At 39.1% G+C, this 25002-nt stretch overlaps 3 protein-coding genes and 1 non-coding gene across 18 annotated transcripts in view; all 4 read left to right on the top strand.

Moving 5' to 3' along the window:
• Positions 1 to 301: 301 nt before the first annotated feature.
• On the top strand, positions 302 to 10900 carry LOC116496199 (E1A-binding protein p400-like). Its single transcript, XM_032199109.1, has 15 exons — positions 302 to 357; positions 1073 to 1220; positions 2616 to 2801; positions 3038 to 3178; positions 3624 to 3702; positions 4161 to 4499; positions 4739 to 4875; positions 5607 to 5776; positions 5894 to 6068; positions 6159 to 6295; positions 7110 to 7296; positions 8200 to 8363; positions 9677 to 9846; positions 10363 to 10524; positions 10833 to 10900. Exons 2-15 carry the CDS (start codon positions 1089 to 1091, stop codon positions 10898 to 10900), a joined length of 2247 nt encoding a protein of 748 aa, XP_032055000.1. The 5' UTR covers positions 302 to 357; positions 1073 to 1088.
• Positions 10901 to 12550: 1650 nt separating this feature from the next.
• On the top strand, positions 12551 to 20556 carry LOC116496362 (E1A-binding protein p400-like). 4 transcript variants are annotated; one of them, XM_032199395.1, is made up of 14 exons: positions 12551 to 12779; positions 13772 to 13968; positions 14269 to 14380; positions 14620 to 14772; positions 15537 to 15620; positions 16015 to 16143; positions 16581 to 16625; positions 16733 to 16886; positions 17398 to 17519; positions 17799 to 17969; positions 18430 to 18566; positions 19051 to 19126; positions 19635 to 19748; positions 20268 to 20556. In XM_032199395.1, exons 1-14 carry the CDS (start codon positions 12612 to 12614, stop codon positions 20394 to 20396), a joined length of 1791 nt encoding a protein of 596 aa, XP_032055286.1. In that variant the 5' UTR covers positions 12551 to 12611; the 3' UTR covers positions 20397 to 20556. The 4 variants fall into 4 exon arrangements, with proteins under 4 accessions (XP_032055286.1, XP_032055285.1, XP_032055287.1 ...); XM_032199394.1 differs by having other exon boundaries at positions 17398 to 17633; XM_032199396.1 differs by lacking the exons at positions 19051 to 19126; positions 20268 to 20556 and having other exon boundaries at positions 17398 to 17633; positions 19635 to 19728.
• Positions 13163 to 13300, top strand: LOC116496374. Its single transcript, XR_004254011.1, has one exon. It is a non-coding gene; the product is annotated as a small nucleolar RNA SNORA49 (small nucleolar RNA).
• A 1615-nt stretch (positions 20557 to 22171) lies between the features above and the next one.
• The window catches only part of EP400 (E1A binding protein p400), a 47112-nt gene continuing 44281 nt past the window's right edge, over positions 22172 to 25002 (top strand). For 11 of the 12 annotated variants that reach the window (XM_032198825.1, XM_032198822.1, XM_032198827.1 and 8 more), the window contains exon 1: positions 23315 to 24800. In XM_032198825.1, coding sequence (XP_032054716.1) covers positions 23478 to 24800 — 1323 coding nt within the window. In that variant the 5' untranslated portion in view covers positions 23315 to 23477. Of the gene's footprint in view, positions 22190 to 23314; positions 24801 to 25002 lie in introns of those variants that run through there. The other variant, XM_032198816.1, reaches the window with a different exon arrangement.

Below are 25002 nucleotides of genomic sequence, written 5' to 3'. Positions count from 1 at the left end.
ACCGCCCTGTGCTGCCCCCCCGTGGGGCGGCGGTGGTACGGCCCCGGGCGGAGCTCCTGAGGGGGGAGCCGCCGCGCGTGCCCGCGGGCGAGGAGGCGGCCGGCGCGAGCCTGCCGGGGCCGCGGGAGCGCCCGGCCGATCGCTGAGGGGAGGCGGTGGCGCTGGGCGGCCTCCTCCTCCTCCTCCTCCTCCTCCTCCTCCTCCTCCTCCTTCTTCCGCGGCTGATTTCGTTGTAGTTCCAAGGCAGCCCTCACATACGGACCGAGATACCAGCAGCCCCGGCCGTCTGGTTACTGTGTGCAACAAGCACTACGCGTGTACCCACGGCACCAACCGCTCCTGCCTCCCAGAAAAAAAGTATGTTCAAATCGCTTCCCGTTACACCCAGCCGGGCAGCTCTTGCCGCTAGGTGCAGAAGCAGCCTCTATTTTTAAATACTTTCTTTCAGAATTACTTTTGATAGGGTAACGGTTTGAAAAAAAAAAAAAAAACATTTAAAATAACACAGATAAGTCTTATATATATATTAATGATTTATCGTAAAGTATTTTCTATCGAATATAAGGTTTTAGTTTTGTAATTAAAGATAATTGCTTTAATGAGAATTTCTGTAATTGTAAGATTATATCTAATACCAATTATTATAAACCCTAAAAGCCCTCAGGAGGAGATCCTGGCACTGTCGGTGCTGCACGTCTCATTTTCCATGCGTTGGGCTTAACGCCCGCACCCTCTGTGCCCAATTTGTTCATTCCTTTAATTGATGTTGTTGCACCAAGTTTCTCCTTTCTGGTCATTTGATACTTGGATGGAGATTGGTTGCATCATTATCACCTCTCCGTAGGATGTTATTTTAAAAGATCTTTGTGTTGTCAGTTTAAAGAGGTGATAAATACGTTCTAGACCAGTGTGCTGATCCATTTGCATCTTCACAGCTTTTAGGTATGTAGTTGTCTGGTGGGGTGCTAGGAGGTCGATTTGACCATCTATGTAACAGCGTGCATTGTTGCTTCTTTCTGTTTTGTTTCTCATGTTCTGCTGTTAAAATTACTGAAATGGTGATTTGTAAAAGTTCCTTTGCAGGTGAAATGCTTCCTGTTCCTCACATGGCTCTACAGATCAGCCAGGAGCGAAGCAGAGAGCAAAACAAATCAAATTCACCAAGCCTGCATAGCTCCTCACCTGCTTCACGCAGCAGGAACCTGACATTTCTTCAGCAGGTATGACCAGCAGGTCATGATAAGAACCATGAGCTGGCCCAAGCTCCAGTTTCCCCACAGCAACGGGTATCAGATTTGCACAGTATATTGTGTGTGGCTTTTAATGCTTGTTTTATATGTACTGAAATTGCTGCTGATCTCTGTTCTGCATCATTAAACAGTTCTCTTTGAGTGAGGAATTTCATCCTCAGAATGAAAAAGGTAACATCATCTTATTGGAAAGTCTAGACAAGATTAATTGTTGGCACTTTGCTGCTGCTGCTTTCTCTTGAAATTTTACATCCATAAAACACGTTTTTTTTTTTTTTTAAATTTATTTTTCAATTGATGATGGCTATCCAACTCTCAGTTTAAAGATTCTTTTGATGGATTCTCGTTGAATCAAATTAATTTCGTGTTGTGGAGTAAGTTTAGGATGTGTGTGCAAGGTTGCAGGTACGTTGGTATTTATTTACAGCAAGAGGGAGCACCACGCTAACTTTTCTCACGGTGAGGCAGTGTTTTCCTTTTCCTGTGTATTGAGACTTTGTGGATGACAGCATTGCTCGAGCCTGGGAGAAAGGAGCAAATAGTTCTACTATTTTTTACAGAGGACTTCACAAAGCACTAATAATTTGTTTCAGATTGCCCAACTGAACTATATAATTGCTTAAATCTCACTTTACAATAAAACTTTGTGTTCATTTAAATTTAGAATGCTCAGTAGCTAGCAGTATCTCTCCTGTGTCTTTTAGAGATTCAGACATGCTACGTAATTTTTCTTGAAGAAAGAAAAGGAATGAGAAGGAATCAGGCAGAGTCTCTGGGGAAGTAGAATTTGTATTTCTAATGATATCCTAGAAGGAGATTTAATTAAATAGAATCAATTATTTTAACATTTTATGGAACATATTTAGATTAAAGGAGGATCACAATGAGAATTTGTATTGCCTGTGCTTACTCACCAGCAGCTGCGGAATGCTTACATGTGTTAATAAAAATGCCATAAACTAAATTGTATGTGAACTTTTTAGGGAATTCTGTCCATCTGCCATTTGGCAGAGCATTTCAGTTTTATGAAAATTCTCACTCTATCAACTCTGCTCTCCTGATGACATTTAGAGATACTATAGTTTAGGAGGAAAAAATAGTTCTCGAGAGAGAGTATCAGTGCATCTCAGACGTCTCTATAGATTTAATGTAACACTGCCCCATAGCAAAGTTCCTCGTAGAGCTTTATGTAAATCTACAAAAGATGGGTTATTCATTAGATATTAATAAAGTGCAACTTCAGACCGTGTAGAATATCTGCAAGGACTGCAGAATCATTTGTATTAGTTATTTGTTTAACGCTTTTCACAGTGCCTGTCATGTTTTTGTATTGTGCAATAGTAATAATGATGTTCATACTTGAAGGAAAATGAAATTCTGCAGCGAATAACAACACTGAGGAAAGCAGGTTTATGGTCTCTGAAACGTCTGCCCAAACTCCAAGAGGCCCCACGACTCAAATCACACCATGATTATCTTTTGGAAGAAATGCAGTGGATGGCAGCAGATTTTGTTCAAGAAAGAAGATGGAAGATGATAAGTGCCAAGAGAGTAATGTGAATTTGATATTTCCTACTAGAAAAGGAGTTGGGGGTAGGAAGAATAGGCAGCATTTTCATGGTTAGGACTTAGTCACTGAGGGTGTATGAATTTTGTTTTCACAAACAGTGGAGAGGCAAATTTAAGGAGTATCTGTAAAGGGATTGTATTTTTTTCTTTCTTTAGAAACACGTTTATTAGGTAGAATACATACAGTGAAAACTTAAAATAACTATGTCTTTGTTCAGCTAATTATAAGCGTGTATCGTTACCATGAGGATCTGACACTTCATAAGGAAACATGCAAAAAGAGAGAAGAGAAGCGGCTGAAGGCTATTGCTGCTTTTACTGCTAGAGAAATTGAGTGTTTTTGGTCCTCCATTAAGCAGGTAAATACCTCCCCTCCACCCCCTCCAAATAAGTTCTGAATAAAAACCCAGTGGATCATGACAACAAGAGTTTTACAACTGAACTTTGTTCAGTCCTCTTGGTGACTATTATACCTTGGTAAAGATAGCTTCGTGTTACGATTGCATGAATAATATGAAGCCTTATATGTCATGAGTGTTTTACTCAACCTCATTGGTGCATTTGGCTCACTGTGAACATAAAAGTTTTAATGCAAGTTATTTTTGGGTAACTCTGAAGTGTTATGTGGATAACTACTATTCATGGTCAGTTTTGTACATGCTATTCTTGGAGTGCTCTTCATTGTAGCCATGTCTGGATGTCTGTCTGACCATTGAAGAAATGTTAAACAATTCTCAGCTGTATTTAAAGCTAAGTGCATTCACTTCCTTCTGCTATTTTTCCCTTGCACTCTCTCTACTTTAGGTGGTAGATTTAAAATTACAAGGAGAGCTAGAAGAGAGGAGAAGGAAAGTATTCAACTCCCAGAACACCTCAAGAAAAGGTAATAAGGACCTCAGGCTTTTTTTTAGCATAATATTGTGGGATGTGCCAGTAGTAACAAAATAAACTTACCAAAATAAATATTAAGAAAATAATATTTTGTTTTTGAATTATAAATATCTCCTTTCTCTAGTTCTCTGACTTCCTGTGTGTTACTAAAGCTTTGGTAAATGCACTGTAAAGGCTTTTTGTTGCTGAGTTCTTGTTTGTATCAATCAGGGTCCCTTGGGGCCATGAGTGAGACTGAATTCACTAAAACTGTCATATGTGCACCTGTGTCCCACTGCAGGTTGCCCTTGTTTATGTAATCATTTGTCTTAAACTGTTTTTTACGTTATTCTTATAGCGTAGATTTCTTATATTCTTTAGACTCTGGCTTAGCTGTAAATGCTGTCAAACCTTTTAATGGATTGCTCAGTTCAGATGTGGCTGCACCATTAACTTTATTACTTCGTGCAGAAATAAGAGACTCTATGATCAAGAAAGAGAGCCTTCAGGAAGATGTGGTGCTTACAGACCTACTCATGCCCACCCCAAAAACACATATGGGAGATTTAGCAGACATGGCTGCTGTTGCAGAAGCGTTGTTACCCAAAGGCAGTGCTCAAATCACAACAGCAGTAAAAAGCATTACTCCATCTTTGTTACATGGCACTCTTAGAGAGTATCAGAAGACTGGACTAGAGTGGTTGGCAAAGCTCTATAAGATGAATCTCAACGGCATTCTGGCTGATGAAGCTGGACTTGGTAAAACAGTGCAAGTTGTAGCTTTTTTTGCCCACCTGGCATGTAATGAAGGTATGAAATAACTATTTTAAAAGTTCATTAGTGAATGTATTTTCAGTAAGGAAAAAATAATGCTTTTAATATGTGTAATTTAATGAAATGCATCTGAAATGCTTTGTATACAAAAGGAGAGACAACTCCTGCCATCGAGTTTTAGTGCATGTTGTTTGTATGTACACAGTTGCCTTTTATGTAAGCTGTGAAGTGATGTGTAGTCACTTCCAGTTATGTTGTACTTGTTATCTCTGTAGGTAACTGGGGTCCTATTCTTGTTATTTCACAAAACTTTAATGTACTGAAGTGGGTGACTGAACTGAAATGCTGGTGTCCTGCTTTGAGAATTCTTCTGTACATTGGGGATCCAGGAGAACTTCTAAAAACTAGACAGGTATTATGAAACATAGTTTCATCTACACACGTTCTGAGTAAGGTAAGCATTACACTGAAAGGAAGTATCAGGCTCAGTCGCACTTAAACCATTGTGGTTAAAAACTTGATCATAGTGATCTTACAATCTCCTCCTTTTCTCTATTGTTACGTAACATACAGAAAGCACAAGAAGAATGAAGATACCTTCTCATCTCATGAATGCTGGCTAAAAAGCAGAGTGTGGTATTTACCAATAAAGCTTGTTCTGATGACCAGCAGTGGCTAGCCTTTTTAGTGCATATTTATTTATTGGCACGATGTTCCTTGTACAGATGTTTTTGACTAATGACTAATCTCTTCCATCTTTGTTTCTATGACTTTTACCTCACCTTAGTATTTGCAGAAGCTTATTAAGAAATTGTGTTGAGTGTATCTTTATTTTTTTGGTTGAGAAACTGATGTATAATCCAGAAGAAGCAACAGGAAGTCTGGTGTGTGTTTTGTAGTTTAGCAACCATGTATTTGTTTCCAGGCTTCAAGATTCCATTACACTTATTTGCAAAATATGTTTCTTCCTGTTTTTCTTTCTTTTTCCCTCTTATTTTTATTTTTTCCGACTTCCATAGTTGCAAGGAACTTCTTGGATTCCTCCAATGAGGCTATTACAACATACAACTTCTAGCCCTCTTTTTGCTCTGAAATCTGTCAAAAAATATATCCCTTTAGGATGTTTGTGTTTTTATGTTGCAGGAATGGATTGACCCCAACAATTTTAATGTGTGTGTTGCCTCCTGCAAGCAAGTCTTTGAAGACTATGAGGCATTCATGAAAGTACAATGGAGGTACCTAGTTTTAGACGAGAGGCAAAATGGTAATAATCTGACAGAAAAGCACTGGGATGCAGTTTTCAGTCTCCACAGGTCTGGAGTATTCATTATAAATTTTCCTTTTGATTTTGTCTTAGATAATTCCTGAAATAGCTTCAGCACTTAACTTTTAATCTTCTTGCTGTGATTTGTTATCTTAATTGTTTATAGTAATCACCGTTTACTCTTGATGGATACACTTCTGCCTACTGCCCTAAAAGATCTGTGGACGATTGCCTGTTTCCTGATCCCAGAGATTTCCAAATTCTATTTGGATTTTACAAAGGTAGCATCTGCAGAAGGGAATGAGGATCATTACCAGACAGTGGCAATAAGACTGCAGAGAGTATGTCTCCCTTGAGAATAGCGTCTTAATTCTAGTATCTCTTTCTCTGGGGGAACACAATTAAGAAATTATTGTTTTGTGTTCTTTTAGGTAGTTCAGTCATTTATTTTGCGGAGGTCCAAAATTCATGTTGAGAAGCAGTTAGCGAGGAAATATGAGCATGTGCTGATGTGTACTCTTTCTAATCGACAGAAGTCAATGTATAAAGACATCCTGTCTCAACCCAGGTACATCTGTTGAGTTGTTCTTAGTTGCTCAATTATTGAAATGATAAGTTAGGAAGCATTCCAGTTACAGTAAGAGAGCTTAACTGTTGGCATACTATTTTTAAGTGAGTCATGGGCAAACCAAAAGACTCAAATGTGTGGCATAATCATAGTGCTGTGCAGGCTAATCATGTTCTACACTAAGTGGCAATTGCATTCAGTAATTTCTTCCTTCTGTGTTTTTTTTTTTTTTTTTTTTAATATATATATATAATCCTTTTACAAGGTGAAAAGGAGAATAAATGAACAGTATTTGCAGATTATGGGACAAAACACAGTATTCTGTATTTATAACTTAGGCAACTGAGCATGTGCCACAGCTTTTGTTTAAATTTAGCACTTGTTTAGGAACTGAATATCCTAGTTTATATTTTACTTTGCTTTCCTAATGTGCCTTGTTTACATTTTACAGTGAATTTGATGATTTAAAGTGGTATTTACTTGGGCATTAAAAAACATGGCCTTAATATTGACAACATGTATTCGTATATTATTTCATGCCACTTTCATTTGAAGTAATGGGTATTTAAGAAATTCAGGTTTATAATAATGTGAGTTTTCAAATCAGAATGTATTATATAAATTATTAAAAGTTTGTGTGGATGTGAGGGAAGCTGGAGGAACGGAAGACTGCATTTTTAAAGTCATACTACAGTAAGTTCAATAAATTGGTTTTGTCAGGTTTATTTAGAAAAACAATTTAAATGTGCAGAAAGACCTAAGCTCCTAGAAAGCACTTTTAAAAACATAATTATATTTTCATTTTAAATAACAGAACTCAAGAATGTCTCAGAAGTGGGCACTTTGTCAGTGTTCTCCATATTCTGATGCAGCTCCTACGGGTGTGTAATCATCCTGATCTGATAAATCCCCGGCTTCCCAGCTCTTCCTTTGCGCTAGAGACACTGGAGTTTAGAACTGCTTCTCTAGTGCTGAGTGCATTAAAATGGGATCTTTGGAAGGTACGTAGGGAAGTAACTCGCTTGTGTTTGATTTAATTTGACTGGGAGAGCAGGTGGTTTAAGAGTACAACATATTACAAGTCAGGTTCCAATAAATTTCAAAATCTGTGAATTGCTAATTCTTTTAATTCTTAGAAGCAACCACAATGATTATAAATAGTACCTGCTGACTTCATGGCAGTACTGAATTTAGTAGGTAAACTGGGTACTTGCTGTCCTTATCACAGAAGGTCGGACTATTTTGCAATGTTTTCCATTTTCTGATTTTGCTTAAAGTTTCCAGTTAATCTAAAATATTGGATCTTGGAATCGAGGAAAAAGTGCCATTCTTGTCCTGTCCTCAGGAGCAGCAAGGGCATAATTAAGTTCTAAAGATGAGAAGCTGTCTCATTCCACAGTTTGGTTGTAAGCATAGTCAGTTGAAGTTACATTGCAAGAGATTTTTTTTTTTTTCCTGGGAAATTCAAATAGTTATTTAATTGAGCCTGTTGGAAAACTATCTTGAGGTGGGAGGAGGGTGTCAGAGGCTTGTGGAGGAAGTAGGGTTAATGTATCAAGGTAGGAATGGATGAGACTGAAATCTCAGTTCTACGAAGACAAATGTTTTGATTACAAGCATTGGATTAACTGCAGAGCTTGTAATCTGAGTGTGCTGTCCTGTTGTTGACTCTTGGTAACATGAGCATAATACGCTATTTTCATGGTAGAGGTTGCTGAAACCTTTTAAAGTAACTGCAGCTGCTCTCTGCAAAATCACGTGATACTTGACTCTTCTCAGTTTTCATTTACTTCTGGCTTCAACCGTGAGCTTTTTAATCATCGGATAATGTGGAATATTATTACTACTTTTTATAGCTGCACTTGAATAGTAGTAGAATATTTCTTTATTTTGTTTTTGTTAAGCACACAGACCTGTCTCTCTTTGATGTGACTGGGATGGAAGACAAAATGACTCGCTATGAAGCACAAATGCTGCCAAAACTGAAAGTAACTAGGAAGCTTATTGAAGAGATCTACTGTTCTCCTTCATCACCCAGACTCGAGCCAGTGAAACTCAAACCGAATAGGTATGCAGTGTTCTAGTGATTTTTAAGTACTGGGTGAAAATGAATAATATTTGTGAGTGCTGAGAGGGTACATTCAGATGTGGTTGTTTGTCTTGCTATTTTGTTTCCAAACTGATTGCTGATAGGACTCTATACGAGTCTTCTGGGGAAAGCAAACTGCCTTTTACCACTTGATAGTTTCTCTCAGTTATGAAGGCTTGCTTGTGATCCTTCTTGCCAAACTCAGAAGCACAACAGACTTCAAGTCGGTTGAACATTTTAATTGTTTCTGCTGTAGAGAGTTTCCTAAGCATAATAATTAAATCTTCTCCTCCTAATTCATTTTAACACTAAGATGCACTTGCAATGCACTTAAATATTTTTTTTTTCTTTTTTCTTTTTCTTTCTATGGGTGGAAAAGAGGCTTGCTGATGAATTTTGACCTTTCGTTTATTCTATTGAACCTACTTTCGGAAAATCAATTGGGAGAGTCATTTTTCAGTCTTGGACTTCAGTAACCATACTCTGCTTTTATCAGATTAATGTATTGTAGAGTGTTTACCTAAACATTGCTCTGACTTACTCTACAGCAGAATTATATTAGCTCCAAGACAGCTTGTGTAACACATGGCTGCAGCAGGTGACAAGGAGAAGATCCTGCACTAGTTCTGTTAGGCCAGAATGAAGCTTTGTCAGTTAATGAAATCTAAGAGTTGGGAGAGATTTTTAAAAAAGTCAAACAGAAACAGATCTCATTCTTTTGCTGTTTAGACACCTCTAGTTTCCCTGAAGTTGTGTATATGAAACAATTACTGGGAAGTCAGCTGTTAAAATTTCAGTGTGTTTTTAAAACCATGAAAACTCTATGAATAATCTGTAGACATTCAAGATGCATGGAAGTAGAGATCTTCTGCTTTTTGTCCTTACATTGCACCCAGCCACAATTAAGATTTTCCTTTGTTAAGAAGTTTGACTTTTATTAGCACCTTTTGGGGAGGTTTTTTGCTGTTTCCAAACTCCAAAGATGATAAAGGTATTTGGGAGATCTGTGACGCTTGTATTCCTTCACATAATCTTTCAGAGATGGCTGGAGCCTCAGAGCATTCAGCACACCTTACATTTAATAGTATATTGTGTTTCCTTTGCATGCTCTAAGTCCACAAGAGTCCACAAAGTCTCTCCAGCTGTACACTCTGCAGCTCTTCTAGATGACATTACTGATTAAAACCAACTATTTGTTTTTTAACTTAATTTGTGTATTAGGATGAAGAGACTAACAACTTCCTCAGGTATGATTTTTATATGTGTAGTAAGATGGATTTGTTAATTTTTAGGTTATTTACACCAGTGCAGTATGGACAAAAACCCGAAGGCAGGACTCGAGTCTTCACAAGGTCTCAATTGCAGCAGACAGTGGACACAGCAATGGTTATGGCAGACCACCATGAGGAAATAAAAAGACAACAACCTCTTGCCATGTTTTCAGAATTTCAACATACAAAAGGTGTGCAGTACATATTATAAAGCGTTGCTTTCTGACTTTCTCATGTAATTAAATATTTTTATATTGTTGAAAGTTGGAGGAGAAATAAGGTTGTACTGTTCTAAGAGCTTTTTACATTGCTAAAAATGAACAGTGAAGGAGAAAAATCTCTTATCCTGTGGTTGTTTTCTCCAATAACTTTGCATAAAATATACCTGTGCAGACTCCTGAAGCCCTCACAAGGTTTGTACGTTATCAATTCATACAAATATACATTTGAAATACCAGTCAAACAGTTAGCATCTAGGAAATTATCCTCACTGAGAGAAGAACATTTCACATGTAGTTTAAGAACAGAGATACCTAGTCTGTTTGCATTTAAGTGCAACCCAGGAGTCATGTCTGGAGAAAAATTCCTCTTTGCTGGAAATACGGCACATAATAAGTGTAAGGTAAACGTGCAAAAACGTGCTTCTAGTTCAAAGTGAGGAAATTATTTTTAAACTTTGCACCTTTTTTGTCTTTTTGTCTTAACAGCCAGCAAGGTAGTACTTGGCCCAATGGCTTCCACTACTGGAGCACAAGAGAGAATTGATCAGCCAGAGAAACCTGTAACATTACAGTTTAGAGGGAAAACTTTTACTTTGTCTTACAGTCAATTCTGTCTGCTTGTTGGTAGACAGTCTTTGAAGCAACAAGGTGTGACATTGTGCAGTACACTTTTATTTTTTAAACAGTAAATCTTTTCCTTGACTTTAAGTTTGTTTCTTTCTAGAAGAGTATGGAGCTTCATTGAAGCTCATTGATCAGCTTGAGCTGTTTTTTTTTTTTTTTTTTTTTAATCATTTTTGAATTATTCAGAAATGGAAACCATGGAAGCTAAAATATCCTAATATTGTAATGTCATGTCTGTGAAATTAAATGAATTTTTTTCTTCACTAAAATATTTTTCTTGTCTTGCTGCTTTCCTGGAAAAATGAATTTATTAATTCATTTAATTATAACAGTGGATGACTCAAGCACCAAATCTAAATTGGTATCTACACGCTGGTGTCCAACTCAGGTATTATGGTAACTCTTTATATGATAGAGTACTTACCTGATTACAATGTAACATATACAAGATTCATGTGTGGTTATCTCTTCACTGAAATAGATGAAGCTTTATTTATTTATTTATTTATTTATTAATTTATTTATTTTAAGTATGCAGCATCCATTAGTCTCTTCTACCTGTCATAGCAGACTCTTCGATGGTGTTTTGAAATGCCATTATATTTTTTCTGGTAGGCATGGAGTGGGAAAGCAGTTTTATTTTCTATTAAATACCAAACTTAATGTTTGTGATGCAAGGACAGATATTATTCAAATAATTTTTTTTTTCTTCATGTTTGCTTCTCCTTTCATTTCAATTCAAAGAACACTCACATTAACTAAATTATCTTATTTTCATCTTTCTTCTGTACAGATTTCTTCCATCTGGTCAAAATATGTTCACAAAAAAAAAAAATATATATATATATATATTTATTTATTTTTTATTTTTAAAGGGTACCACAGAAGAAAAAAGACAACTAAAGGAACACCTGGACAAAATGTATCTGGGGAATGAGCGTCGTTGTTCCCGAACGCCCTTGTATGGCAGAGACTTGTTAGAAATTTGTTCATGGATCAATGAAAGAAAAAATTCTCAGCAGTATCCTGCCAGGATTAACAAATGGGGCTGGTCTGGCTTTGCAAATTGCTTTCCGTATTCAAGTACTTCGGAGATTCTAAAGGATCCCCTGCAAGAACTCATTCTGACATTAAAGCACCAAAAGATTGCCCTGAAGGATATTGTTATTAGGTAATTGAGACAAATACATTTGCAGTCTTTGCACAAATTTTAATGGGTGTATGCTACCATCCAACACCATCCAAAATAGCATTTAACAGTTTGTTTATTTGTTTAACATAAATATCCAAAAAAGAGAAGTGTGTTGCCTTGTTTTATTCTTACTGCAGGCTAAATTCATTTATGGTGAATCAACTTTGCATCCCTAATCTATAATTTCAGATCATCCTAAAATTTTAAAGCTCTTACTAGTTCCATGGCAATTGTTTGCAGTTATATAGCAATTCTCTATTTTCAAGCATGACATATCTTGTTTTTTGTTGTTTTGTTTTGTTTGTTTGTTTTTGTTATGAATTATTGCCAAAAATATGGGAGTAATAAGTTAGAGGGAGGCTTGTCTTGGTAACTGTAGGGATAGTGGTAATTTCTGTATGTCTTCTGATCTTGAGTGTTTTTATGTTTACCTGGTCTTAATATAAAACTTCCATCTACTGATTTACTTTCAACTACCTTTAGCCAAGTCCTTTATGCTTCCACGGAGACATCTGCATTCTTATTGTTTTTAAGAAGTTAAAATGTTAAAAAATTAATGTATTATAGTTTGCTTTTCTTTTTTAGAGGCCTCTGTGTGTTGCCAGCTGTAGTTGTTGCTCCTCCATCTTTGCATGTAGCAAATCCTCCTTATTCATATATCCATGAAATGAAGGCCTTCAAGTTTAATGTGAAGGAACAACTACTGCCCTTCTTCCATCCAGTGCAGCAGATAGCAAGGCCTCATTTTATACAGTTTCCAGACCCCCTGCTGGTGCAACTTGATTCAGGTATTTAAAAAAAACAAAACAACATATACACACACACAAAACCACCTTTTTACAACTGTGCAAATACAGTTTCTGCAATTGCTAAATGCTGCCTGCAGAACCTTCAAGTTCTTATTTCATAAACAGGCAAGATGGAAGCTCTAGCCATTTTGCTTCAGAAGTTGAAAGGAAAAGGGCATCGTGTATTGATTTTGACACAGATGATTCCAATGCTTGATATACTGGAGCTTTTCTTAGACTTCCATTTTCTCACATACATAAGAGTTGATAAGACTGATGCTCACAGTTGGCATTATCTGGTAAGAAAACCTCTTACTCAAGTTAATAGTGAATAGATGCTCATAGTGGGAGGGAAAATGCTTAAATGTCATTTAACATATTCAAAGAATTTATTTGCTTAAGTTCATTAGTTATTTGTGCAAAATATATGTGTATCTGTAGCACAAAATATGTAATTATGTACAAAATACGTCACTCATATTACTATTTGATGAAGCATCCAGGGTGCTTCTGAGAGATGTGCCATAAGTTGTCCTATATATATATATATATGAGTAATTTGTGCTTGAAATACAGATGTTTTATTTCACAATAGTGTTTAGAATAATTGCTTTTACTTTTTGTGTCTGTAGGTATCTACATTACCAACACTTCAAGCCTAACTCCTGTTTTTATGTTGGTACTTCCTCAGCCTTACTCCAGGGGCTTTTGTTTCTGTAGAGTGCCCTGGCATTGCCTGAGGATAAACTCAAAGTGTGCTCGTTTCCCTCCCCAGTAAGATTTTCAGTATCCTTTGGGGCCTACCGTTTGAGCAAACATTAGTGATATAAAAAAGTTATTAATTTGATTTCAGATTGCCTTATTATGTTTTCTGTCAGATGCACTATAAAACATAAAGGAGTACTTTGATTTAAAGCAACACAAGTCAGCACAGAGGAAGGGATTCAATTTAGTCAATACACAAGAAAAATGAAGCATGCACAGAATGTAATAACCCAGTCAGGTGTGCTTAGTCATGGCACAAAAATATGACTACTGTCATAGATCTGTAGATTTTATCAGGTTGAATGCACCATAAATTGATATTTTTAATACTACATAAATTAATTTTGAACTGTGTAAATTTGTAACGTGGACTCTAAGATATTTTAAGCTTGCCAACATTTTAAGTTATGTTTAGGAATTAATCAGAAAGCAGTTTTTCTGATCTCATTTTTTGAAAAAGTTTGTTCGGAGATTTATGCTTTATTAATGTCAATTTGTAATTAGGTTGTTTGTCTCCGCATTTTAGGAATCCATAAAAAGCTTCAACCAAGACAAGAGATTCTTCTGTGCTATTGTTTCTTCCCGCACTCCTTCTACAGGTGTCAGCCACATAGATGTGGACACTGTTGTGTTCTATGATATTGATTTAGATCAACAGACGGATACAAAGGCTGAAGAGTGGTGTGATAGAATTGCAAGAGGCAGAGATATTCACATATACAGGTGACTTTATATGTCACTTTTAAACTGAGAAATAGGTGCTTTAAAATGAAAAATAGACCAATGATGTTTCTAGGGGAAACCAGGATTTTTGTCTGAGGTTAACGTTGTAGTCTAAATAATCTGGTCTCTCTTTAAACTAAAAATGAATATAAAGTTTTATACAGAAATACCTGGTGATCTCTCAACTGGCGTTGTTGCTCACTGTGGTAGCTGAGGAACCCTAGAAATACAACAGTTGAGTTTCAGGAAGTTTCACTGTGTTCTAGGGAACAGTATTTAATAAATTTCTTTGTTTTACAGGCTTGTAAGTGGTAATTCTGTAGAAGAGAGGCTGTTGAAAAAAGGTATTAAACATCTGATTCAAGAAGTGGCTACTCAGGGAGATGATTGTTCAGTAGGATTTTTAACTCAGGTACTTAAATATTGAGAATACGAAGGGTTCTTTGACAATAGGTTAAAAAAAAAAAAAAAGTGCTTTACTATATCAGAGTCAGAATGTTAAACTATTTTAAAACTATTTTTGTTGTTTTAATCAAATGAAATCACATTTCCTGCAGCAAAAGGTTTCAAATGTGTCAGTAATCTGACTTGTTTTAAAACTGAGTTTTAAGATGATTAAAAAATCTTGTGGCATGATACATGTTTCATTAGGTTCTTTGTACTGAGTGTGGAAAAGAGAATTCCAAAAAGTTTACAGAAGAGACACAATCTGAGATAAGAGATTACATAGATACAGAGTTGTATAATTCAAGAAATACCATGGCTCCTTTGCAGTTAGAAGAGCTGGCTAGCTTTGCGGATCAGGTATGATGATTTCTCTGGATTACAAAAATCTTTAGAGATATTCAGTATTTACTATCCTGTGCAACAAGCCGTTTCCATTTGGCTTTCATAAAGTACTGATTTCCACTTCACTTACATGAAACTATTCTTTGCAAACATAAATATTGAAACAATCCTGGGAGGTTCTCAGAGCTTGTTAGCAGATCTGTTCACATACAGAAACACTGAAGTCTCTGAATGTTCCCTTGAAGATTGTGACTTTAATTTCACTAAATTGTATTTTGTGATATAAGCTTGTCTTACAGTCCTATGCTTTGCTGGATATTTGTGCTTTTTCTTAGAGGCCTTGGGTCGGTTTCTTTTAATCCACAAAATGACTATTCTTAGCATTTGCTAAGTTCTGTTGGATTCCAATTTGTTTCCTTTTTTTTTGGCTACTAGTGCAGAACCCAAGTAACAGCTTGCTTATTAACAAGCTGTAAAGAGTCTGCAGACTAACTTGGATGGGTTTCTTTCTTTTTTTTTTCAGTTAGCAAAATGGTGGGCAATATTTGGAGCCTACTCTCAGTGATCCTGGTGGAATGTCAAGGGACCAGAATGCCAAAGTTTGGTCCTTGGGTCTCTTTTCTACCTTAATCAGAGTGCCAGTGTTTGCAACTGAAATAAAACTTTTTTTTTTTTTTTCTTGTAGTTGTTTGTTTGCTTTTAAATCACTGGTTATTTATATGTGTTTCTAATTCTAAAGCTAAATAACTAGCAGCTTGACAAAATGTTTTTCTGAATAGCTTACACCAATTGAAAAATATGCATTGAATTTCTTGGAATCGTCTCATACTATGAACGATCACAAAAGCAAGAAAGTCAGCAAGGTAAGGGTCTATATTTAATTTCTGGAGTAATTAATAAAAACAAAAAATAAATTTATAAAACTAGAAACCCCCAACATTTGCCAGATTTTCTTTCCTTTTTTGTTTGTTTGTTTTTGTTTAGGAGCACTGAAATTTTGCTTTAAGTGATTGTGCTCTAAAAACACATTGATTCCTAACTAACAGGTAGACATATTTCACTTTCTCTTTAATGGCATAAGCCCTTGCCCATGAGTGAAAATGCAGTTTAACTAACTTTGCCATCACTACTAGCCTATAGAAAGTGAATTTATGATGTAGTTACCAGGCTCAAATCTGTGGCAATTCATAGCTGTTAGCATTTTTATTGTGAAAAGCTGTAATATTTTAAAGTGTATATTTTTTTTTTTCCCAAAAGGAGTTAAAAACTGCAAACATAAAATGGGAATACCAGCGTGCCGAGGAGCTGAAAAAGGCAAAAGAAAAAACTCAGCAGGCAGTGAAAGAAGAACTTTTAACCTATACCAGGCAGGATGCTTATAACATGGTAACACCAAGGGATCTGCAAGTCCCAGCTTTTCAGAAAATTTGCATATTGCAACTATGAACTTTGTGTATTTAAGGATGTCTGTAAAATTCCTATTGTAGTCATCTTGTACCCCTGCACAAATATTGTTCTTTTGAATGTGAAGCTGTCACTCTGTGGACAGCAGTAATACTGTAGAGTGTAGTTGGTTGCAATTCCAAGACAACCTACCAATCCACAGTCGTCCTGTGAAAACAGCTGTTACATATCAAGATGATATTAACTGAAGGAGGAGACTGAGCAAAATATGTTGCCTTTTGAAAATTAAGATTTCTTAATTATTTTTTCTAATGCATTTTTTTTTTATTATAGTTACTGCAAACATGCTTATGTTTATAAATGCTAGGTTCTGTGGTGAATGATGCATTGGGGTATCAAACATTCTTTTTCTCATACAGGAATTTGTCTGTGAAAGACCAGATGGACAAGTAGAAATGATGCCTGTAAGTCAACAACTCCTGTTTCATCTGAAGGAAACCTTACATAAAAACACTTTAATGGCAAACTGTGATATTTCTTTTTTACTATTATTATTAATTTTGTTTTTAAGATTTGGACTCCCCCTGTTGTACCCGAGAATCACAATGATGTTTACACTGATTCTGTTATGTGTCTGATGTACAGTAGTACCCCAATGCCAGAGTCTAAGCTTCCACCCCCGTTTGTCAGGAAGGCACGTAAGCGGCAGAGAACAGATCTGCCTTGTAAGTTGGATTTGGAATTGCATTGGAAAGTGCAGTAACATTTTTGTGCGAAATGATATGAAACCTCGTTTTGCAAGAATACCTTCACATTTGTATTTTAAAATTTAGGCATGCATGTATGTTATTTCTGTTAAGCTTGACATTGCTTAGACAAAACAGTAGAATATAGTGAGAGCAGAGGGACTGTGGTTTGAAAACTTGCTATTGTCCTTATAAATTAGAAATACAGGTGAATGAAATGAGCATGAGCAAAGCAATGGTGCTCTGTGTCCTTTCAATGTTATTTTTTTTTTTAAGCTTATTTCCTTACTGAAGTGAGAAGCTATTTAAAAATGATTGATCAAGTTACATACAATACTAGTAGGCCATAGATTGAAGGTACTTGCATTCAGAAAATTATTGTGAAAGTCTTATGATTAGTCAGATCATTTGTAGCAGTCAGATTTCTGTCACGATCTTTTTGCATGAAGTTCCCTTCTTACTGGAAACTGTACTTTGTCCTGTCAATTAGCTTCAGGTGAAAGAAAGAAGCATTGCGGTAGGAGGATTCCTCCACCTTCACTTTTTGATCAAGTGACTCCAGGAACATTGAAAACACAACAAAAGAGCAAAGCTCAGAAGGCCCACTTCTTGGTAAAACAGCAAATGTATTTTGCAAGACCTTTGTCAGCTCACATCAAGTCAGCTGCTGGCACTCGGCAAGATAGTCCTGCATGGCTAATTAGTGAAAATGTGGCACTGTTAAAAGTAAGAACGTCTTCAGAATAGAACTTCACTGATTTAGAAAATAATGTTATCTTGAAGCTTATTACAGCTTCTGTGGATCTTGATTAACATGTGTTTATACATATTTGTATGTTCAAGAAAAACATTTAATTGAAGCATGACACTAGCTTTCTCTCTCTCCCCTAGGCGGTGAAACAGTTGCTGGCACTTCCTTTAAACCTTGCTATCCTGTCGCCAGCACAGACAGTGAACTGGGACTTTGTCAGCAATGTTGTTAACTCTTGTAATTATGTTTATCGCTCCCCAGAACAATGCCAAAATCATTACATAAAAACATTTGTAGGTGCACAAGGAAAGGTGAGTTTCAACTGAAGTTTGCGTTACATTATGATGCAAACCTGTAACCTACCTGTTGCTGGCTTTTTGTTGTTTTTTGTTTGTTTGTTTATTCCTCATTGCTGTTAGTGGACTATGCCAGTGTTTAATAGGCAGAATCATAACTATATTTAATTTTTTATACAAATAAATACTAATAAATATCTTCTCTGTCAGTATGGCTGCTATAGGATGTATTTTTTATAGTTTCCTTACACTTAAAAATATTAGTTTTCCCATTGCTGTATGAATGCTATGACCTTGAATGTATCACTTTCCACTCCAGTATATTACAAAGAAGAAGACAGTGAAGCTATTTATTTTACCTTTTAAGAGATAGGATATGAATTGTCTTCAGTCATGAATATTGTAAACTGTTTTTTTGAGGGAGAGCATTTGTGACTATTTTGGTACCTACATCTTCAATTTCTACTTGTTCCAGAACATAAATGGTTATCCTCTTCGTGCTAGACAAGCCTATTCTAAAGACAAGAATTCTGAGCGTACTCAAATCTATATGAATCATTTTGAGATGATGACAATGACTGCTAGAAAAAGAAGTTTCTCAAATAGGTTTCTGTAAGTTTACTTCTACCATCAATTATATTTTTCCCAGATTTAACATTTAATCACATTGGTGGCTTGATTGGTGATTTTTTTTTTTTGTTTCATCTTAAGCATAAATGTATTTCATGGTGGCATTTCTCTTGTCAGAGATGCTGTGATGACAATCAGCCTTGAGTTAAAGCAGTGCATTTAGTGTCAAAGATCAAATCTGCATTTTGCTGATGTAAAGAAAAGCTTCTAGTACTGCTTTGTGTGATATACCAGGAGAGTCAGCACATGCTTTCCTTAACTGTGTTCTTAGGTCCAACAATATAGCTATCACGTTTCTAGGTAGAGAACTGGCTGGAGTTCCCTGCTAATCCCCAATTCCCCAGTTTTGTCAAATCTTAGTCAGAGTTCTGTTCCAGACTTTTAAAATTCCTTGTCTTAAAATGTCACAAATATTAAAACAGTTGCACAAAATTCAGTTAGTGTAAGTTATTTTATTTACTTTCAGTGTAGACAACTATGACAAGCTATTTATGTCTGAAGTTGTTTCCAGCTCTGCAGAGCCTATGACGACAATGCAAAAGGTCTGTTCGGTTTTTACAGGTTTTATTCCATTCTGTTTATTCTTTTCAATATATTTTAAAAAATCTTTTAAGTTTCAAATGTTTCTAATAACTTTTTTTTTTTAATATAAAAACAATTGCAAAGGCTGGAAAGTAGGAAAAATTATAAGGGTTTTTGAAAGCCTGAAAATTGTTCAATATGGGATTTGACTGCCTAATCCCCTCTGTCAGTGCCACAAAGCTATCAGTTGTCTGTTCCAGATCTGTTCTCTTACACTTTGGTACTTTAGCAATGTCAGAAACAGGCAACTGTGTTACATATCTTTTTTTTTTTTTTTTTTTTGTCAGGTCAGAATTTTCTGTCACAGTTATTGATATAGATAATTAGGAATTCATTTCAGCATAAATCTTCACATGACTTCATGGTAACAGCCATGTTCTACTCAAGCCATGCTCTACACAAAGTTAAAACAATTAAAGAGGATTATTGAGTTAGCTTCCTCTCCTTCCCCTGCTTCTGTTGTCATAGGCATTGCTTGAAGGTCTATTAGCTCCACAGCTGCAGGAGTGGCAGCCTCCTCAGAAGCAAGATGAGGGACAAACAGTGGAGCAAACTCAGAGTCAACCACACTGGGGAGCACAGGTGAGAGACAAAACCATGAGTGGCATGTGGTATGTGAATTCAGTTCACTCCTGAAGTTGCATGCAGAGACACATGTTCTTCTCAGCTAAATGATTCTGTAATTCACGGGCACTTATGGCATCTGTTTTGAGTTCAGTGAGGCTTCCTGTGGGACTCTCAACAAATCTGGAGAACTGGGATGCTGAGTAACGAGAGCATTTGGTATTGTCTGAGCTGAGGTCATTGGAGATGGACTTAAGTGTAAATTAAAATTAGAGTCTTGTTCAAGAATAAAAGAACACTTTGAAGAACAAGTATAGACAAGTTCCTTCTTAAAGATACAAGGTTTTGGGTTTCATCCCACAGTGGATTTTATGCTTATGAAGAAGGGAATTCCATACACAGAGTGGAACAAATGTCTGATGGTACTAATTCTATTGACTAATTTTTTTGACTGAAGTCTTTGCATCCTCTTCTGTGGTCACTTTGGAACATTTGTAAACATAAAAAATACAATAGTTTGTTTTATGATACTTACAGGCCTCAGGAAGTATGCTCACTCCAGCCACAGCTACGTTGCAGCAGATGTCCACAGAACCCGCTGTTGCAGCACAGCCGAACCCGTGGCTCCCTGTCAGTTTTTTCAAGCAGAAGCACTCGACAGCATGAGTTGTGACTCTGTCTGATGACAACTGTAAACATGCAGATACTTTTGATGATTCAGTTTATGTTGGGTAATCTTCTACTTTTTAGTTTTTACTTTACTGTCTGCTATTGAAAATAAAGTCCTCAAGTCCTTAGCATTTTAAATCGGCAATAAATGAAAATGATGGGAGAATAGTCTATCATTAAGTCCTTTACTCTTCAGAAAACAGTATATCCCCAGATGCTGTATTTCTTAAGTGTAGTTTGTTTTAAATATGCACAAATATGATGGTATTTAAAATTACATTTTCTGCAACTTTTCAGATTTTCGATTTTCTTCATCGATGATCTGGACAAGGGCATTGAGTGCACCCTCAGTAAGTTTGAGGATGACACCAAGCTATGCGCGTGTGTCGATCTGCTTGAGGGCAGGAAGGCTCTGCAGGAGGATCTGGATAGGCTGCACCGATGGGCTGAGGCCAACTGCATGAAGTTCAACAAGGCCAAGTGCTGGGTCCTGCACCTGGGGCGCAATAACCCCAAGCAGAACTACAGGCTGGGAGAGGAATGGTTGGAGAGCTGCCAGGCAGAGAAGGACCCGGGAGTGATGGTGGATAGTCAGCTGAATATGAGCCAGCAGTGTGCTCAGGTGGCCAAGAAGGCCAACGGCATCCTGGCTTGTATCAGGAACAGTGTGACCAGCAGGGCTAGGGAGGTGATCGTCCCCCTGTACTCAGCTCTGGTGAGGCCGCACCTCGAGTACTGTGTTCAGTTTTGGGCCCCTCGCTACAAGAAGGACATGGAGGTGCTTGAGCGGGTGCAGAGAAGGGCGACGAAGCTGGTGAGGGGCCTGGAGAACAAGTCCTACGAGGAGCGGCTGAGGGAGCTGGGCTTGTTCAGCCTGGAGAAGAGGAGGCTCAGGGGCGACCTTATTGCTCTCTATAGGTACCTCAAGGGAGGCTGTAGAGAGGTGGGGGTTGGCCTGTTCTCCCACGTGCCTGGTGACAGGATGAGGGGGAATGGGCTAAAGTTGCGCCAGGGGAGTTTTAGGTTGGATCTTAGGAAGAACTTCTTTACCGAAAGGGTTGTGAGGCATTGGAACAGGCTGCCCAGGGAAGTGGTGGAGTCACCATCCCTGGAAGTCTTCAAAAGACGTTTAGATGTAGAGCTTAGGGATATGGTTTAGTGGGGACTGTTAGTGTTAGGTCAGAGGTTGGACTCGATGATCTTGAGGTCTCTTCCAACCTAGAAATTCTGTGATTCTGTAACTTCTTTTCAATTTTATCTTAAACATGTACATGTTCTATACCTCTAGGTAGTAACAACTATTCTTCTACAAATTAGATTTAGTTGCAAAAAGTTCTGGGAATGAAGTCCTGATCATCAGATTACAGTGATTTCTTTGGCACAGAGGTATTTTTTTCTTTCTCCCTTGTGTTTCTCTTCACATCCTCGTAGGGCTTTATGCCCATAATAGAGGTGAGCAGAGTCTAGTCAGTTTTGTGAGCAGGCTCTAGTCAGCCAGGTGGGAGACAATCTTTTATGGGTGATTTTGCCACGAACCCCACACCACCGGCAGCCAGCAGCACCCCCCGGGCCAGCCCCGGGCCCTCGCCTCACGCCCCCCAGGCCCCGGCCCGGCCCCGCCACAACCCCAACCCGGAGCCAGGCGCAGGGGCGCATGCGCGGGCGGGCGGCGCAGTCTCCGTGCGCTGCGGGGCGGCGGCGCATGCGCGGAGCGGCGCGGTTTGGCTCCTGCCGGCGCTGGTAGCGGCCGCCGCTCCGGCCCCCCCCGCCCGCTTCCTGCCAGGGGCTCGGTAAGTGCGGCCGGGCTGGGGGCGGCCGGGCCGGGCCCCGCTTCCTTTCCCTCCCCTCCGCCCGGTCCCGGCGCCGGGCCCCGTCCCGGGGTGTTTGGAGAGGGCCGGGCCTGGGGGGGCGCCGGGCGGGCGGCGCGGGGCCGTGCGGGAGCCCCCTCCCGCCGCGCGGCGCACAAAAGGCGGCCCCGAGGCCCCTCAGGGGCGTCGCGGTGCCCCCGAGCGGGGCGCGGGGAGGCGGCGGCATTGCTCGGATCTTAATTGCCTCGCGCCGGGCTAATTAAATAACGGGCTGCCGGAGCCGCGGCGGGAGGGGCGGGTGTGGGGCCCCGCAGCCCCCCGGCTGTCCCGGGGCAGGGCTGGGGCCGCCCGCTGGCAGCGCCGCGGCCGTGTCGGGTCCGGAGCGCCGAAGGCGGAACGAGAGAGCTGTGGGGCAAACAAAACAAACCGAGAAACAGCAGCGAGTTCCCTTCTGGCTCTCGGTGCTCGCGCTGCACGGCTCCCAGCGCCGATTCTGCCTGTCAGCGCGTGCTGCTGGAAATTTTGTTTTGAACTTCAAAACCAGAATGTTTCCAGGCTTCTGGAAAGCTTGGCTCAATAAAATTGAAAACAAAATGCACGTTTGCATTGATTTTAATCTCTTTAAGCAGTTGCTGTTTGGGAGGAAAGAGAAGGCAGAGTAAAATATTAGGTGTGATACTTTCATTTGTTAGGGAGACTTTTCATGACATGTTTCTTGTCCAGGGACTAGAACAATAAAGCCAAACGGTCTATATCCTCTTTTGGCGTATTTTTAGTTATCATTGATTAATGTACTTTATGTTATGAGGAACTATTCTGGTCTGGAGGACATAGTACTGTGTTAAAAGCATTGAAACATTAGGAGTTAAAAAAAAAACCAAACAGGTATTTTTGATACTGGAGACAGTTTATTCTGAAGTTTTGAAGAAAGGGGAAGACTTTTTTAAAGTTAATTGTTCCTCTGGTTTAAGAGGAACACATCACTTCTAAACTATTCAATAGCACTTTGTCAGCTAGAATAACGTATGAGATATTTAAGTGAGTTTGTGGTAACGAGGATTTTGAATAAATTGATAACATAAAACATCTAAGTAACTACAAAGGCAGGATACCTGAGTTCTTACTGTAAGGTATTCTTCCAAATAGTTACTAAATAGGTAAATACAGTTTTGTAACTGAAACTTACTTGAATTTCTGTTTTTGTGTATTCCTTTAGCATATAGTGTAAAAAAACCAACAACCCTCGGACCACCAACATCTGACAGTGAGAATGCACCATGGCAATGGTCCTCAGAATGCCCAGCGCCAGCTCCAGAGGTCCAGGTCCTTCACGGGCAGTGAGGGAGAAGAGCAACAGGCAAACCTACCCCAGTCCCCTGCAGCTTCTTTTGCACCTTCTGCAAGTCCATCTGCGCCCCAGTCCCCCAGTTACCAAATCCAGCAGTTTATAATGAGTAGGAGTCCAGTAGCTGGTCAGAACGTGAACATCACACTGCAAAACGTCGGACCAGTGGCTTCAGGAAACCAGCAGATAACGCTTACCCCACTGCCAATTCCAAACCCGACGTCGCCGAGTTTTCAGTTCAGCCCGCAGCAGAGACGGTTTGAGCATGGATCCCCGTCGTATATTCAAGTTACATCCCCGCTGCCGCAGCAGGTTCAGTCTCAGAGCCCCACGCAGCCCAGCCCTGTGCCCGTGCAGACGCTACCAAACGTCCGGGCTGGCACTCCAGGCCCCGGCTTGGGTATGTGCAGCCAGAGCCCTACCAGAGGCTTTGTGGATGCTAGCGTGCTCGTGAGACAAATCAGCTTGAGCCCTTCAAATGGCGGACACTTCGTGTATCAGGAAGGGCCGGGAATTGCACAAATTGCTCAAGGAGCTGCAGCTCAAGTACAACTTCCATCTTCTGGCACGCCTGCGACAGTACGGGAGCGCAGGCTTTCCCAACCTCACTCGCAGTCTGGTGGCACCATCCATCATCTTGGTCCTCAAAGTCCCGTAGCGAGCGGAGCGAATATGCAGTCTTTGACTAGCCCGGGCCACATCACGACAACGAGCTTGCCACCCCAAATTAGCAATATTATCCAAGGGCAGCTTATGCAACAGCAGCAGCAAGTGCTTCAAGGACAGCAGCTGAGCAGACCCATTGGGTATGACAGGACTTCTGGGGGTTTAATAGCAGGAGTTGGAGGACCGAGTGCATTTGGAATGACATCGCCACCGCCTCCCACAAGTCCTTCCCGGGCCACGGTACCGCAAGGGCTGTCAAGTCTTCCTCTTGCTCCTACAGTTAATACGGCCGTGAAAAAACAACCCAAAAAACTGGAGGAGATACCTCCGGCCAACCAAGAGACTGCTCAAATGAGAAAGCAGTGCTTGGACCATCACCACAAGCAAATGGAAATTCTTAAGGAAACTTTTAAGGAATGTTTGATTGAACTGTTTTTTCTGCAACATCTTCAAGGGAATATGATGGACTTTTTAGCTTTTAAGAAGAAGCACTGTGTTCCCCTGCAAGCGTACCTGAGGCAAAATGACTTGGATCTGGAGGAGGAAGAAGAGGAAGAACAATCTGAGGTCATCAACGATGAGGTAAGAAATCTGTTTTTTAATATTTTGGAATAAAAGAGTAGATGTGGCAAGTGAATTGTGAAGTATTAGCTAATGTGACAGTACATGAAAAATCATTTTTACTTGATGAAGTACAGCAATTTTGTTTATAAGTGGTTGGTCTGAGAGAGCACCGTGCTGCTAGGTGGTATGATTCGACAGGCTGGTTTGAGCAGGCCATCAG

This window comes from Aythya fuligula, chromosome 17 (assembly GCF_009819795.1).
Source record: "Aythya fuligula isolate bAytFul2 chromosome 17, bAytFul2.pri, whole genome shotgun sequence".
Lineage (NCBI taxonomy): Eukaryota > Metazoa > Chordata > Aves > Anseriformes > Anatidae > Aythya > Aythya fuligula.
The sequence above is the reverse complement of the archived record's forward strand: the minus strand, read 5'-3'. Positions and strand labels throughout refer to the sequence as shown.

Coding starts and splice junctions, on each gene's coding strand:
- LOC116496199 (XM_032199109.1), top strand. CDS start 1,089: ATGCTTCCTGTTCCTCACATGGCTCTACAGATCAGCCAGGAGCGAAGC. Junction 2,802..3,037: donor AGATGATAAGTGCCAAGAGA/GTAATGTGAATT, acceptor GTCTTTGTTCAG/CTAATTATAAGCGTGTATCG. Junction 8,364..9,676: donor GTGAAACTCAAACCGAATAG/GTATGCAGTGTT, acceptor GTTAATTTTTAG/GTTATTTACACCAGTGCAGT.
- LOC116496362 (XM_032199394.1), top strand. CDS start 12,612: ATGGAAGCTCTAGCCATTTTGCTTCAGAAGTTGAAAGGAAAAGGGCAT. Junction 16,144..16,580: donor GGCAGGATGCTTATAACATG/GTAACACCAAGG, acceptor TTTCTCATACAG/GAATTTGTCTGTGAAAGACC. Junction 17,970..18,429: donor TTGTAGGTGCACAAGGAAAG/GTGAGTTTCAAC, acceptor TACTTGTTCCAG/AACATAAATGGTTATCCTCT.